A 16,802-nucleotide genomic window follows, 5' to 3' on the forward strand; every position below is an offset into this window, starting at 1 on the left:
GGTACAAAGAAGGGTCTCCACACCCAAGGAGTATGAACAAGAAGCTTGACAAAGATCTAACTCATTCACTAATTATAACAAGAATCCAAGTGTGATGATTGCTATTAGGGTAACATGAAGGAAACAGGATTCTGACTAAGCTTAGGGGGAGGTTAAAAAAGAGGTAACATTGGTAATAAACCTTTAAGAATGGCAGAGGAGGAGGTGAAACAATAGAAGCAGAGAGAACAAGGATGAGTAAAGGCATAGAAATGTCAAAATACATGGCTTGTGTGTGGAACAGCAGATGGTTCTGTGTGGTTGGAGCAGAAGGTACGTAGGTGGAGGGTTAGGAGAGGAGGAACAAAGGTTTCTGGGTCCTCAGGGAGTCCACTCAGGGAGTCTTCTCAGGTTCTAGGGAATGGGATGGGGGGACTTCTCTGACAACGCCCCCAGGGTCAGGTCCTAGGTGTCACCTCTCATTTCTTCCTTCTCCCTGAAGTCTTCTCTTGGCCTTAGCCCACACATCCTTTTGACCTGTGCACTTCAAAAGCCCTATTCTCTTCTTTTTTCCAAAGGACTTTGTTGGTCTTGCATTTACTAACCTGCTACCTATTATGAAATATATGGAATACGAAATGGCATAAGAATTTATACAAAACATTGGCTTCTCATGGTAAAACAAACTGGGAACAGGCTGGGTCACCTGGCTAGACTCTGGGGGAGGAGGTGGGTAGGAAAGAGATAACAGTGAATTAAGAAAATTATGTTTGGCACATAGTGGGCACTCAATCAGTATCTGTTTAATAAATGAATTAGGGGACAGCTTGATTAACTTGTAGGTATTATGAGGTGTCTCTGGCGAATGGCCGCCTGCCTCTGTAAAAAACACTTTCTTTTTGGGAAACAGGAAGGAAGAGGAAAAGTGACCTGTGTATTTTGGCTCTCCGTGCATTTGTGCCAAGGCCAGGTTTCTTCTGGAGTTAGAAGCTCTTTGTCTGGCAGCTCTCTCTTTTAGGGAAGAAAGGGGTGTGTGTGTGTGTGTGTGTGTGTGTGTGTGTACGTACGTACATGACACACAAATACAGTGACCCAATGTTTATTTCCTTCCAGTCATGCCAAGACTGAAAGACTTCAGGTTACAAATTCATTCCTTTGCCAGAGGTAAATTAGGGGAGAGGGCAGAAAATAATATGAAAAAAAAAACATTAAAGATGTCAGGAAGAGCTGAGTTTTCCTTGAAAACATATGCACTTGGCACTTAGGATAAAAAGAAGACTTGATTCGAACCTCAAAGAGCGTTTAGTGTGGAGAGACACAAAGCCGAGCAAGTATGTAGTACGGTGGAGAGAATGTCGTTAGGTTGGTGCAAAAGTAATTGCGGTTCTTGCAATTATTTTTAACCTTTTAAACCGCAATTACTTTTGCACCACCTAATATAATAGCGGTTAGTCCAGGGAACTCAGAGGAAGGGCTTTTAATAGACCCTAGGGCCTTGCTACTCCAAGTATGGTTCAACCACCACCAGCAGCCTCTCCTGGAAACTTGTGACAAATGCAGACTCTCTGGCTCCAACCCAGCCTGACTGTGAAGCTGTGTTTTAATGAGATTCCTAGCTGAATCATATGCACATTAATACTTGAGAAATACTGGCCTAGGGGGCAGGGATGGGATCTGAGAACATTTCTTAGAGGAAGTAAATCCTGGGTTGTGTTTTGAGGATGTGTAGGGTTAGACAGATAGTGGTCCAAGCAGAGGGAACAACATAAGCAAAAGTTCAGTGGCATGAAAAAGCATAGGAGTGATTTGGAAAATGCAAGTAGCTTAAATTGCTGATCAAAAGGGAGAATATGGGAGTGAGGATGAGGGAGAAATGTACGGAGAGGGCTGATCAGGCAGTGCAATGCCCAGATTCTGCTGGGTGTGCTCTAGTTAAGGAGCTTTGCTTCGATGTAATCCATGATAGAGACACATGATGACATGTTCAGATTTGCATTTCCATCACTATGGCCCCGAGGAGCCTGAGAACGTTAAAGTCAAACGGCAGAGAAATTAATCAGGCTGCTATGGTAATAGTTCTGGAAAGAAATGAGTCTTACTCAGGTAGTGGCAGTGGGGATGCAGAAAAAGGGGCAAGTTTAAGACATTTTAGGAGGTAATAAACAGATGAAAGACTTTAATATGGATTGGTGGTGGGAGGGTAGAGGACAGCTGAGTCCTGACTAGACGAGTTGCAGGCCTCTAGCTGGGATTAGTGGGTGATTACTCATGATGAAAGAGAAAAGGAGGATGAGCAGGTTTGAGGAGGGGAATTATGAGTTCAGTTTTCAACACGTTCAGCTCAGGTGAACAGAAAACAAGACAGAAATAGACTCATACATACAGAGAACAAACTGATGGTTGCCAGAGAGGAGGGAGGCTGGGGAACTGGGTGGAAAAGGTGAAGGGATTAAGAAGTACAAATAGGTAGTTACAAAATAGTCACCGAGATATAAAGTACAGCATAGAGAATATAGTCAACAATGTTGCAGCAACTATGTAGAGTGACAACTAGACTAACGGGGATCACTGCATAAATTATATAACCACTGTGCTGCACATCTGAAACTAATATAAAATAATACTGAATGTCAACTGTAACTGAAAAAAAAATTAAAAAAAAAGAAAGAAAACAGGTATAGGAGAAAAAAAGAAAACAAGAAAAGGATGGAGAACTCAGTGAGTCAATCAGGGTGCAGGAGGAAAGTGATCAGGAGGAAACAATGCCCTGCCCAGATTTGAGGTTACAGTACATATCCGTGAGTTTTTCTCCAGTGGTATTTCCAGAGGCTGCCTTCTTGGAACTGGGTTCCAGCAACTGGTTGAACTCTAAACCCTGCAGAAGAGCAAATGATTTGATTTATGGTTTCCTATCCTGTGATCAATTCATTGTTGACACCATTTACTTTATGAAGAAAAAAAGAAAAAAATTTTTTAACTTGGAGTTCAGGCTGCTCCAGGGTCAGAATGTCCAAATAGCTGTTTGTTTGTTTTTTCCATATTGCCCTGTGGGTAACTTTGCCTACTGTCCCTGACACTATTTCCAGTGGCAATTATACCATGCCAATATGTGTGTGTTTGCATGTGGTCTTCCTTCAAGTTCTGGTTACGGCCACAAATCTTCCCTGTTTGTGAACTTTTACACTTTTATTTTGCACCTTAAAATTCAGAACTTGTAATAGTCTCTCTCGAATGATTCCCATAATTGTTTCCTATTTTATCAACCTGTTCTCCTCTGCTCAGAGTTCTATAAAACTTCACGGACTTCTGTGTCTCCACGCCAGAAACTCCGAGTATTTTAACATTTTCTGATTAGCCAATAAAAAGCTGAAGGTCGGCACGTGGTTTATTAGTCTGGGCAGGAGTGAGGTATTTCATCCAGATCCCTTCGCTCTTGCCAGGATCAAACATGGCGGGCTGCAGCCTGCTCTTCCAGAACACCTAGCTCGCTCTCCTGCAACTCCAATCAGGTTTTGGCGCTCCTTCTTTTACCTTCCTTCCCCATCGCGGCTTCAAGACGGTAGGCACCTGGGAGCCGTGACAGCAGACCTGCTTCCCGCCCCCACTCGAGGGTCCGCCCTCTCGTCCGCGTCAGCCAATCGCAGGCTGCGCTACGGCGGCTGGCAGCTCCGGCCGGCCCCACCCCCCAATCTCGCTGTGACCTGCGGCTCCCCGGCCGGTAAGCGCCGCTCTCGGTGGTGCGTATTGGTCGTGTGGAAACGCGGTTCGCGGACGCTCGCTGCCGGCCACATCTCAGCCCAGCGCCGCGGAGGCCTCCGCCATGGACTTCGAGGACGGTAAGCGCTGCCCCTGGCTGGTTGCCGCAGTGGGCGGGAGGCGGGGTGGCCTGCGCTGGGGGTCTGTTTACCGTCTCAAGATGGCCGTGTGGGCTTTGTTCTGTGGGCCCAGCAGCCGCCTGCCCGCCCGCCCGCCGCGGGCCCAGTGCCGGGAGTCGGCCTCTTTGGGAACCCGCGCGCCGCGATCCCGCCCGCCCGGCGCCCGCTGTCTCCGGGGACCTGGGAGTTCCGTGCCGGCCTCGGGGGTGGGGGGAAGGACGCGCCCAGAGCGCGACGGCCTCCGGACTCGGGCTCCGAACTCGCCCCGGCCCCGGTGCGTGAAAACTACCCCGACGCCTCCAACTTCCCGGTCTCGGGCAAAGGGGCGAGTGGGGCCTCCTCCACCTCGGCTCGCGTTCGCCCCACCGGGCAGCGACCCAGATCATCCGTTTTGTAAATCCTCAACCTCAGGCACAATTTTCAGAGGCTTGTTAACAGTGATATAATAGTTCTTAGTGACTTAGTTAAGATGAGTTTAAAGGGCGTCTCCAAGTGATAAGGATAGGTAGATATCTATACAGAATGGAAAGTAAGACATTTCTGGTTAGCAAACTGGGATATTTACCCACCACAATGACCTGTTCGTTAACCCCTAATTTGAAATACCTCTGAATCAAACCGTTTTTCTCTGGCTTGTGTATGGATGGGACTAAAGTTAGTCAGAATTCTGGCACAATATCCCATGCCCTTCAAATTCAGACCTGTCCACAGCTGCTTGGGTTGGATTTACTGATTAAACACATTATATTTTAGCAACCAGTGTCTTTCAGTCGTCTCTCATACCAGTTCTTTAAACCATTTCACACGCTCACAAAGTAAAGTAAATTTGGTCTTTACCTTGTCTTCAAATCTTGCCCAACTTTGATTGAAATTGGTGTCAAGATCAAATGAGTGTATAATGACAGCATTTAGGGAAACGTGAAAGGGGGCTTGAATGATGACACTGGATTTAATCCTGAGTAACCAGGCATTTCTAAATAAAAACAGTGCACTAGTTAGTTGTAAGCCTCGAACCCAACCAAAAAATTTTAACATTGAATGTGATGTGGTCTCAGCATGTGAGTGATACTAAATGATCTTTTGGTCTTTGATTTGATTTCATGCTACAAAGTTAAAGCTGCCAAATTTAAGTATATGAAAGTAGGCTGGAATGACGCTTTTGTGGATACTTTTAAGTTACTTTGAAATAGGAAGGTCAGCTATTAACAACAGTAGCACACTCTGGTTGTTTCAGTTGAACTTTGACTTATTTTGATATAGATACTTTTAAACTATGAATGTTTGAAGTGCCAGAGTTGGGAGTTAAATTGAAAAATACTGCGTTTTTATTTCAAAGTTTGATGACAGTACCAACACCCAAAGTACAGCAGAAGCTAACAAGGTGGGGGTTGGGGAACAATGAGAGTGGTCCCCTCCCCCCATAAGGGAGTCCGTTTTCCGTATAGAATTAAAAAACAGTGATAAAACTTTGTATATTTGCTTTTTATTATCACCATGTACCTACAATTCTAAAGAGTGTCAGTGATAAAATTCTAAACAATGTCAATGGTAAAATACTCCCTCTCATGCCCGCTCCTCACCCCATCACTATATTTGGGGGATGGAATTTACTAACAGTATATCTGAATCTAATCTTGTGTAGTGTAGCTGGATTCTGTGGTATCCAAATGACCATTCTATTAAATTCCTTTCACTATTTATTAGTAAAATTAACTAAAGGATTTAACAATTGCTAAGTTAGCTTTGACAGGGAAATTGCCAATATGGTTTTCAGTTATGCTGCCTCATCCTGGATAGGTATAACACACACACACACACACACACACACACACACACACACACACACATACATATATGTATTTCTCTCATAAAATTCTGAAATCTTTAGAGAGCAAATTAAGTGGTAAAAGAAATATTGGCTGAAAAAATTATATTACATGGAATGAATTCTCAGATGTCCTTGCATTTGTATTATTTGATACATGATTTAATCTGTCTTCCCTTTTGTTACTTTGTATAAATCACTACTGGATCCTCTCTTTTGGCTGTTTTTATGTGTCACGTGTTATAAACTGATTTTTACATTACCATAATTTTGATGATAAACCTGCCATTTGGGTAGAGAGTAAGGAAGAAGAGATATATGTTTTCCCATATGAAATATTTGTAATTATTTATACCCTATTTTTGCAGATAATTGAGTTAATGACATTTAAAAAATTGTATTTGTTTTAAATAGATGGGTATATAATTTCTGATTTTTGCTGGTGTTGCACTAATTCTTTTCTGTTAAATATGTCTTCATAGATTATACACACTCTGCTTGCCGGAATACTTATCAGGGTTTTAATGGTGAGTATCCGTTTTCATTTGCGCTTAAATGTATGAAAGGAATGCATTTCATTATTTTTCTTCATACACATAAAGTACCAACGTAAAGAGCCAGTTCTGCCTTGTTTCACTCGTTGTTTTGTCTCTTGATGTATCACTTCTTGGGAGTAATGTTTTCATACAATATATAGTATTTGAATTAGGGAATTTGGGATCAGACAAAGTTATGGCTATTCATATTAGCTTGACTCTTTGTTTTATTTGAATTATGATTTCTTTAATTTATTCCAAAAGGCCCTGACTGCATTCTGAGTGATGAGTTACAAGAAACTGGATGAGATATTTTTTGTTGAATTAGAAGCTTTGGTATTGAGTAATGTAGATTAAGTGGATTATTGGCTTGGTTCTGTATTGCTTCTGTTGTAATGCATTGACCTTGTTGAGGTCGTTTGTTCAATGTGTTAGTATATAAAGAGCTGCCTAGAGGAGCACACAAGAAGCCTGATTATTTATTAACATAAGCATGACATTAGAGTTGTGACTACAAAGCTAGATAAAATCTTGAGAGATATGCAGAATACAGTTGGATATCATTTTGATAGCTATTAAACTTAAGGCTCTGCCAGACAGGATGATAACACAAAAAAAGAACATGGAACAATTTAAAGAGGTTAAAAAAGAATTATATGAAGGCCTCCGGGGAGTAGAATTAAAATTCTGATTGCCAGAGAAATGCAAAATTCAGTTGTTGTACAGAATATAATATATTCACAAAATAAAACTGAAGCAAATGTACAGCTGAATAAAGAAGACTATACCATTTTATGGGAATAATTACCATCCAGTTAATTTCTATTTATCAGCTCTAAGAATTTAGAGAAACTTTGAGTTTGATGTGGGCTACAAAAGGCTCAGCATATAGGAAGTAGTCAGTATATATTGAATACTGAAGAATATATTTTTGAGCTGGAGAGTGACATAATAAAATTACAAAAGAAAGTTTAATTGGCATCCACATGTAGGTTAGATAGAAAACTGAAAAATTATATAGAAAGCCATTTCATAAATGTAGGTATAAGGATTTTAAGACCCTTAACTTGGGAGATGACAGTAGTGATTTTAAAAATATTAAGACATTTCTAGAGCAAATTAGCAGAGCTTGCAGGCTGACTAGTAGTGAGTAGAAAATTGAGAGAGAGGAATAAAAATAAATCCAGGATCTTAAACTAGAGGACTAGTGCTTTTACCAGGCAGAGATTTGGAAGGGTAGAAGGCCATGATCTCTAGTAGGATTTACTAGAGAGTTGGATTTGATGTCTAAATACAGGACTCCAAAATGCAGAATCATATGGGCCAGAAATTTGTTTTCTTAATGTACAGTATTGCAAAAAGAACTTCAGAAATTTCTATCACTAATGCTAGGATTTTTATTTTTTCTTTTAACTTGAGCTCCAACAGTGGTTCTCTTCTGAAGGTGATTGTTAGAATTCCTGGGGAGCTCTTTCAGAGTATATCTGTTCAGGTCATGCTCTAGTCCTCTTGAATCTTAATTGTAAGGCAAGTGGTCCCTGACGGTGTATGTTATGAGAAAATCCTCTGAATGGTTTTGGAATGCACCTTTGGTTAAAGCCCACTGCTTGACAACACTTTGAGGTCTGGGTTGTCTACATTTTATAAATGAGGAACTTAATTTCAGGAATGTAATTTAACTTCATTCAACAAATTTTTTTTGAGTGACTGCTTTGTATCAGATATTGTTCTAGGAGCTGGCAACATAGCAGTGACAAAATGGACAGATATTCCTGCCCTTGTGGAGCTTACAGTCTAGTGGGGTGAAATAGACAATAAACAAGGTAAAGAAGGAACATATATTGTATATAAGGTGGTAGTTGCTAGGGAGAAAAATAATGCAGGGGACAGTGACGTGTGACGTGTGTGTGTGGGGTGGGGGTGAGAGAGAGAGAGAGAGAATTTTAAAGAGAGTAGCTAGTGAAAGACTCGCTGAGAAGGTGACATTTGAGTATAGATTTAAGGGAGGTGAGGATGCAAGTCATGAGATTATCTAGAGGAACAATGCTATAGACTTAAGGAAATAAAAGTTGTGTAGTTATCAAGTGAAGCCAGCAATACAATTAATCATGAACATTATATTTTCCAGTGACTAAAATGAAGTAGAAGGCATTGGAAAACATGATACAGATTTCCTCCAAAGCATTTCTTGGAAGAAAGTTGTATTTCCAGTGTCTCCATGTTTCCTCTTTGCTTCATAGTACATATCTCTTGTATCAGCAGACACACAGTAAAAGCAGAGAGAACATTTCAGATAGAGAGGAAGCAGGAACAAAGGTAGGGCTGAATGAATTGTCCTTCAGAGAGACTTAAGAAGACTGGCTTGACTAAAGCAGATGATTTTTGACTGGCAGCCTTAAGACAAGGTTAGAGTGGTGAGGTGTAGCCAGAAGGCATTGAAGATCAAAGACAATTTGCTTATATCTATGAAGCAATAGAAAGTGAAGACATGAAAGAGAGGGAGTGAGCAGTGCAGATACAGGGGCAGAACATTCCAGGCAGAGGGAGCAGCAAGTGCAAAAATGATGTATGCCTGTTGTATTCTAGAAACAACAAGAGGCCTAGTAGAGCTGGAGTCAGTGGAGTAAACGGGGGATAGTGGATGAAGTTAAGAGGTGATGGGGCAGATCATATAGGACAGGGTTTCTCAACTTTGGCATTATTGACATTTTGGACTAGATAATTCTTTGTTGTGGGGCGATGTCTTGTGCCTTATAGGATATAATTAGTAGCATCCTTAGCCTCTATGTGCTAGATGGGAGTAGCACCTGCCCTTCAGTTGTGACGACCAGAAATGTTCTTAGATGCTGCCAAATGTACCCTAGGGGGCAAAATTGCTCCTGGTTAAGAACCACTGGTATAGGGCCTTATAGATTATTTTAAGGATTTGGCTTTATTTGGAATAAGATGGGAAAACATTGGAAAGTACTGAACATTGAACATGTTTTGAACAACTGACATTTTAACATAATTATTCTGTCTGTTTTCCTCAGAATAAACACTAGGGGGGCAAAAGTGGAAGCAGAAAAGCCACTTAGGTGGCTGTTGCAATAATCTGGGTGAGAGATGCTGGTGGCCTGCTCCAGGATGCTAGTAGTATGGAGGTGGTGACAGGTAGTCTCATTCAAGACTTAGTATCACACAACTTATTAGTTATTTTCATCATAAGTCAGTTGTTTTTTTCCTGCTACTTTACAGCTACTTCTTTGTGATTTAATTGTAAATGAATTTGAACATTTTTTGAGTTTATATTTTATAAGACAGAGTGATCGAAGTGAACAGATTTGATTTAAATATTAGGTCAGATTTATTTTTGAGTCAATTGGTTTCTCATTTAATATTAATATTAAAGACATAATGTGATATTCTTAGTTTTATTTTTAAAGTTATTTTTAAATTCATTTGATAACCTGGAAGAATATTTTTATATAAAAACAATTATCTTACAGACTCTTTACCCCTACAGTCACACTGATTATATACAATATAAAGACATTGCCTCTCTTTCTTTTTAATTAACTGAGTAGTAACAGTATTATGAACAATAAACCAAATCATTGCTATGTAAGGGTAGCTCTGTTAATTTTTGAGTACTCCACTGTACCTGGTATAAAGTGAGTATTCAATAAATATTAGTAATTTATAACTCCTTATGAAATAAAAAAGCAGAATCAAAAAATTAAAGGATTTGGTCTCTAAAGGCCGCCTCTGTTAACTCAAAATGGAAACTAGCAGAAATAACACAATAAAATATTTTTTTTTTAAATTAAAGTGTTTTTGATTTGTGTACCTGGTGGAACCTATGAACCTAACTCTAAGATTATTTTAAACTTGAGGCCTTAGAGGAAAGATTTTTATTTTGAAAACTTAATTTTAATCTTATAATTGTCCTTTATATGAGCGATATGAACATAAATTACTGAATACTTAACTTTAAAGAAAAATACGAGGTGTGATAAAAAATATACAGTGAACGTTTAAATAAAAAAAGTTACTACAGTAAAAGACACATTGCCATTAATCCCTCTCAAAATATTCCCCCTTGCTTTGAACATTTATCCCATAGTTCTTGCCACTTTCTGAAACAGTTCTGGAAGTCCTGTGTCATGAGTGTCTTTAGTTGTGCTGTTGTGGCTGCCTCGACGTCCTGAATCAGTTAAAAAGATTTACCTTTCGTGGTCGTTTTGCCTTTGGGGAAGAGCCAGAAGTCTCATGGTGCCAGATCTGGTGAATAAGGTAGACGAGGACACACCGTAATGTTTTTATTTGACAGAAATTGTTGTACCAGAGCGATGTGTAATACAGAGCCTTTGGGTTGTGATCACAAAATACGGTGAATACTGCTGCTGCTCAGTGCCATCCAGTGGAAAGACAGGGATCTTCAATTTGAGAAGTGGTGTGTCGAACCTTAGGAACAGTGTGTGACAAGTTTCAGCTTGTACGGTGCAGTCAGTTGGGTGTGAGCTACGGTTGAGAGAAGGTGAGTTTTAAAGTGTGCCGTAAATCATCCATCATGACAATGCTCCAAGTCACACATCACTTCTGGTATATGGAAATTTCTGTCAAATAAAAACATTACACTGTGTCCTCATCCACCTTATTCACTGGATCTGACCCATGCGACTTCTGGCTCTTTCCCAAAGTCAAAATGATTCAGGACATTGAGGCAGCCACGACAGCGCAACTAAAGACACTTGGGAAAGAGGACGTCCAGAACTGCTTCAGAAAGTGACAAGAACGTTGGGATAAGTGTGTTTGAAGTGAGGGGGAATATTTTGAGGGGGATTAATGGCAATGTATCTTCTACTGTAATACATTTTTTAAATTTAAACATTCACCGTATTGTTTGATCACACCTCATAATTGACTATTTCATTAGTCTAGAATTACGTTGTCTAATATGGTAGCTATTAGCCATATGTGACTAGTGAGCCATTGCAGTGTGGATAGGCTGAATTGTATTGTGCTGTAAATGTAAATTACACACCCAATTTGATGTCTTAGTATAAAAAAAATGTAAAATATGTCAATACATTTTGTATATTGTTAAACTTTTTGTACTCTATCATATTGAAATCCATTGGTATGTCTTGTGCTTTTAATGGATAGTTTTACCATGTATGATTCTGTAATATCAGGCACTAGTTATTGGGAAAATATTGGTTTACTGAGTTATTCAGATTTTCCAAATGCATACTGACAAACTTTTTTGTACAATATTTAAAAAATTATTCATTAATACTGCTATCAATTTTATCAGAAAAACCGTTAAGTATTGAGAAGCTGTCAAACTCAAGGTTGTAGATACAAGTTTTATAAAATTTTAATTTTTTGCACGAAAGCTTGAATTTTATCATTGCCAACAAATACTTTCACTTATTTTCCTTGAAGTGACAGTTTTACTTTGTTCATTTGTGAGAAAATGTCTGCCAAATGCCCTAGTCTGAAAGCCATAGTTTTTTAATGCCAGTCTTTCTTTCTAGTAAAAATAGTATTCCTTGTAAAAAGTGGCTAATTCAGTTCACACACCAAACACTTACACAATGGCTTTTCCTGGAGAGAACTATACTTTGATATGCAGCAAAATCGCTTTTTGTATGCTTCCCATTTCACTACACAAATGTCTGAAAGAAAGTGTACTCAAAGGTCGTGATTTAATAAAATTAATTATTTTTACTGCTTCATCAAGTACATTCTTAAGTGAAGGTGGCGTTTTTATTTTACTATTTTTTACTACAAGTGTGCAGTGTTGAATATGACTGCTAGTACAGTCTGGTTGCCACTGCCTTGATTTGTGCTATAACACCAGCAGTTTTACCCACCAGTGCTTTTGTATCTTCAGTGCAAACGTCAATACTACAGAAGGCTAATAATGTTTTAGTGTTATTTATGAAAATAATTTGACCTTGTGGACCCTGTGAAAGAGTCTTGGCAACTTCCAGTGGTCAACAGACTATTCCTTGCGAACTGCTGCTCAAGGGTATACAAAAAATTACTATAAGTCAGACCTGACCACAAGAATAGTGTATATTTAAGATAGGGCCACACATAGCAGATTATAAGGCAGAGAGTATCATAAGCACCAGGTAAGAGGTACAGACTTCGATAGATATTCAGAAGAAAGATGATAATCAGCTGAGACAATATCGTAAAAAGTGTTCTTGAAAGGATTAGTATTTGAAATGGACTGTAAAAGATTAGAAGATTTCAATAAGTACCGTATTTCCCCCAAAATAAGACCTATCCGGACAATCAACTCTAATGCGTCTTTTGGAGCAAAAATTAATATAAGACCCGTCTTTTTTCCTATAAGACCCGGTCTTATTTTTTTGTAATATAAGACCCGGTCTTACTTTACTATAAGACCGGGTCTTATATTAATTTTTGTTCCAAAAGATGCATTAGAGCTGATTGTCCAGCTAGGTTTTATTTTCAGGGAAACACGGTAGGTATTTGGGGTGGTAGAGGAGAGTATTTCATGTAGAAGCACCAACATGTAGATAAAGAGGTAGATACTAATGGGACTTTGGGAAAATCATTTTATCTCTTTGGATTTTAGTTCTCAAATATATACAACAAGAAGATTGAATTTGATCATTTAGGTCACTTCCAGGTTTAAAGTTGCAAGATACCATTGCAGTGGTTTTGTAAAGTTGCTATTGTCATTATTGTTATTGTTAGACACAGAAATATTTAAACGTAATTAAAATTTAATGTTTTTAAAAATATAAATTAAGGTATTTGTGTATATAAATTTATATAAAATATAAATTTGTGTATACGATTGTATTTATTAGTGCATAAAATTTGGAGGTGGGTGATAATGAAGACTTTTAAAGGACTTTATAGGAAATATATTCTAAATGGTTTAAAATTTTTTTTGTTTTTATAATCATAGTAAATTCATTTTATTACCTATTATATTTATTTTTCATGTCAGAGGTTAGGATAGAGGTGGACTTGTAGTGCGCTGAAATATACTTAGGACTCTTATTGTATTAGAATTTTTTAGTGTTTGCATTGCTAGAATTCACATTCATTCCCTTTATTCAAAGTGTTTGAGAATTTAAATATTTGTTGAGTCATATTTATAGACACAGTACCACAGATTGGCCCCACTCTGTGATTTTTACTTTTTAAAAATAACTATTTCAATTACTGTATGAAGTAATTAAAATTCAGTTACTTGAAATTGTGGCTGCTTCTGGTTTTTTAGACATTTTGAGAACAGATGCAGTGAACTATACTTGTAACAAAAATTTTCCCTTTTGACATTATTAAATGCTGATTTTCCTTGAGAATAGTAATTATTTATCATTAATTATGTACTCTATAGTATCTAACACCAGGCCTTATAGTAAGTAGTACCCTAGTTAAATAAATATTAGTTATATTGAAAATAATTCTAATATAGAACTTTTTAGTTGCTAAAGTTTTTCTTTGAAACATTAGGTTTCTATAGCAAATCTGATTTTTCAGATTATCATCTGTGTGGTTTTTCCTTCAATGTCTCGTGTGACTTTAGCTTAAATGTTAATGGTGACTTATTATTTCAGATGGTTGATGTGAATATCTGGTGTTTTATGCAAAGATTCCTGAAGAGAATGGTGTGTTTTACTGACCTTTTGTTATGACTCTCTTTTAGGAATGGATCGGGATTATGGCCCTGGATCTTATGGAGGTCTGGCATTCAAGGATATTTATCTAAAAATTCTTCTTTTGAGTGCGAGTAAAGGTGAGAGTCACTTAATTTTTTTCTTTTTAAACTCTTTATAGGGATGGACCGTGACTATGGCCATGGATCCTATGGGGGTCAAAGATCCATGGACTCCTACCTAAACCAGTCATATGGCATGGACAATCACAGTGGTGGTGGTGGGGGTAGCAGGTAAATTGCTTAATCACTTGGCCGAATAATTAGAAGACTATAAGATTCTGGATATTTTAATTTAAGTATTCCTTTGGCATGTTATGATACTTGAACTTACTATTTGGTGTTGAATAATCACCTTAAATGTTTAAAGGTGTTAACTAATGGTTATAAAAATTATCTCAGAATCACTGGCAGACATTATTTTAGGAAAACCTCAGATAACTTACCATTTCAATATAAGAGAGTAAGATTTTATGTCTTTAGCAGTGAATATTTCTTTTCTTTCTTTTACTTTTAACTCATTATCAATCAGAATGTCCCAAACAAATGATATAAAAATGTTATTGGAAATATTTGTGAAGCTTTTTCTTAATGATTAAAAAAAAAATCTTTCCTAATGTGTGGTGCTGTATAAAGCAGCAAAGCAGTCTTTGACTAGAATAGGTTTAACCGAACCAGGCTAGCCACATTGTCTCTAAGAAACATTTAAGATAGTTATTTTTTTAATTTTAGTTTTAAAGTAGGTTGCAAGAGCATATTGTAATAATAAAAATGTTTTTTAAATCATGTCTAGGTTATTTATTGGCAGGTACTACTTACATCAAAAACATTTGGGTTCTAGATAGGAACATTGTATTAAAGCCATGAGTACTCTACTTTTTGCTTATTTTAATGCACTAGAGTTTAGAATGTATTTTTATATTTGCTGTTGATACTGTGGAAAGCTTAAACCTAGTTGAACTTCTACAGGCTGTAGGGTTGACCATATTTCAGGCAAAGGGGTTGGGGGGCTCTGCTTTTTTGATATACAAGGATTCCTACTAAATAGAAGCAAAACTAGTTAGGAAACATTTGAAATTTGTCCTTCTGCATAAATTGAAGGATCCGGATTCCTTAAGGATGGATTGAATGATGCTTACTTTCCTTCTTTCTGCTTCAAGTGTGCCACTATGGTTTATAGTAGAGAAAAATCAAGAAAATGAACAGTTACAACAATTTTGTTAATACGATAGATCTTGAAAAATGTAGTTGGAAAGAGGAATCATTTTTGTATGGTTACTAGGATTCAGAAGTAAATAGTACTTTCTATTTAGTGAGCTGTAAATAATTGAAGTAATGTAACACATCTCAATGTTTTAACATATCAGTTATTGCCCTGTTACATTGTAAATATAATGTGCATAAATTATGTAGATGTATATCGCTTATCTCATGTGTAATTGTGGACCTTTATAAAACTGTGTTGTAAGGTATGAGGCAACTTTTGTAATCCATACTTTGGATTTGTGAGAAGATGATTTGTTTTCCCGTTGACTCTATTAAAACCTTGAGGAGACTGTGTACTCCCCTTTTTAGAGTAGTTTTATAATTTCCTGCCAGGAAATAATTTTTCAAAGAATTGAAGACATTATAAAATATATTCTTCCTCATCTGCCTTGAAAATTCATATGCAGAGGGTATATGTTGGTGGTTCTTTTATGTTCTATTTTATGTGCTTAGTCTTCTAGATTTGTTAGATTTATTAGTCTATAAGTGAAAGTGACTGAGGATTGATTATTGATTGACCTTAGCCAAAGTTTGGCAGATTGTCAAATTTTATAACCAGAGATAATTCTCCAAATTTTGACTACTGCAGACATAATGAAGCAGTTTTGTGATATAGATTATTGGGGGTGCAAAAGGATCTCTTCTGTGTCACAAGTGGCCTACCTCTGTGTAGTCTTCAATTTGTGTTCTATTGAAAGCCAAAATACTGTATATATTTTGTATTTTCCAATATTAGGGATGGATTCAAAGAAAGTTTGGGAAGTTTGTGAATTTTAGCAAATGACTTTTTCCAAGACTAGGGCTGGGCTTAAATAATGACAGACAAATCTTATTTTTAATAAAATAGAAAAGCTGCTAAAAAGCAGATTTTTAAGTTAAGCTTTACTTAACTCAAATCATATTAAAAAACTGACTCAGATAGCTTTCTATCTGGTCTCATGTTAAACTGCCCAGCCCTAATCAAGCGTGAACAAAAGTAGAACTGTGCAAACCAGTATGGTATAAATGAATTTTAGTTGATAAATGTCATCTGATAATTTGTCTTTTGAATTGTCTAACATTAGTAAGCTTACTTTTGTTTTTTCCCTCATTGTGCAACTTTTCCAGGTTTGGACCTTATGAGTCTTACGACTCCAGGTCTTCTCTGGGTGGGCGAGATCTGTACAGATCTGGCTATGGTTTTAATGAACCCGAACAAAGCCGCTTCGGAGGTAGTTATGGTGGTCGATTTGAGAGCTCCTACCGGAATAGCCTTGACTCTTTCGGAGGTAGAAACCAGGGCGGGTCTAGCTGGGAAGCACCTTACTCCCGTTCAAAATTGAGGCCTGGGTTTATGGAGGACAGAGGAAGAGAGAATTACTCTTCCTACAGCAGTTTTTCTTCACCCCATATGAAGCCTGCTCCTGTAGGCTCTCGGGGGAGAGGAACGCCTGCTTATCCTGAAAGTACGTTTGGAAGCAGAAACTATGATGCTTTTGGAGGACCATCAACAGGCAGAGGCCGAGGCCGAGGAGTAAGTACAACAGAATCTTTTCAGATTCTTTTCACTAGTCACTCTTTTAAACCCTTTCAAGACCATGGTTTTCAACTAGAGTAAACACTGTTCATCCCAGTGTATTTTGAAGCAA

At 37.8% G+C, this 16,802-nt stretch overlaps 1 protein-coding gene across 3 annotated transcripts in view; it reads left to right on the forward strand.

Moving 5' to 3' along the window:
• Positions 1–3,661: 3,661 nt before the first annotated feature.
• ZNF326 (zinc finger protein 326) overlaps positions 3,662–16,802 on the forward strand; it is a 38,567-nt gene continuing 25,426 nt past the window's right edge. Inside the window, exons 1-5 of one of the 3 annotated variants that reach the window (XM_019753232.3) lie at positions 3,662–3,815; positions 6,162–6,206; positions 13,900–13,935; positions 14,031–14,142; positions 16,282–16,687. In XM_019753232.3, the coding sequence (XP_019608791.2) occupies positions 3,800–3,815; positions 6,162–6,206; positions 13,900–13,935; positions 14,031–14,142; positions 16,282–16,687 (615 nt within the window). In that variant the 5' untranslated portion in view covers positions 3,662–3,799. Of the gene's footprint in view, positions 3,816–6,161; positions 6,207–13,899; positions 13,990–14,030; positions 14,143–16,281; positions 16,688–16,802 lie in introns of those variants that run through there. The other 2 variants (XM_074335118.2, XM_074335119.2) reach the window with 2 other exon arrangements.

The sequence above is a fragment of the Rhinolophus sinicus genome, chromosome 14 (assembly GCF_057876585.1).
Source record: "Rhinolophus sinicus isolate RSI-liver-muscle chromosome 14, RSI-T2T, whole genome shotgun sequence".
Lineage (NCBI taxonomy): Eukaryota > Metazoa > Chordata > Mammalia > Chiroptera > Rhinolophidae > Rhinolophus > Rhinolophus sinicus.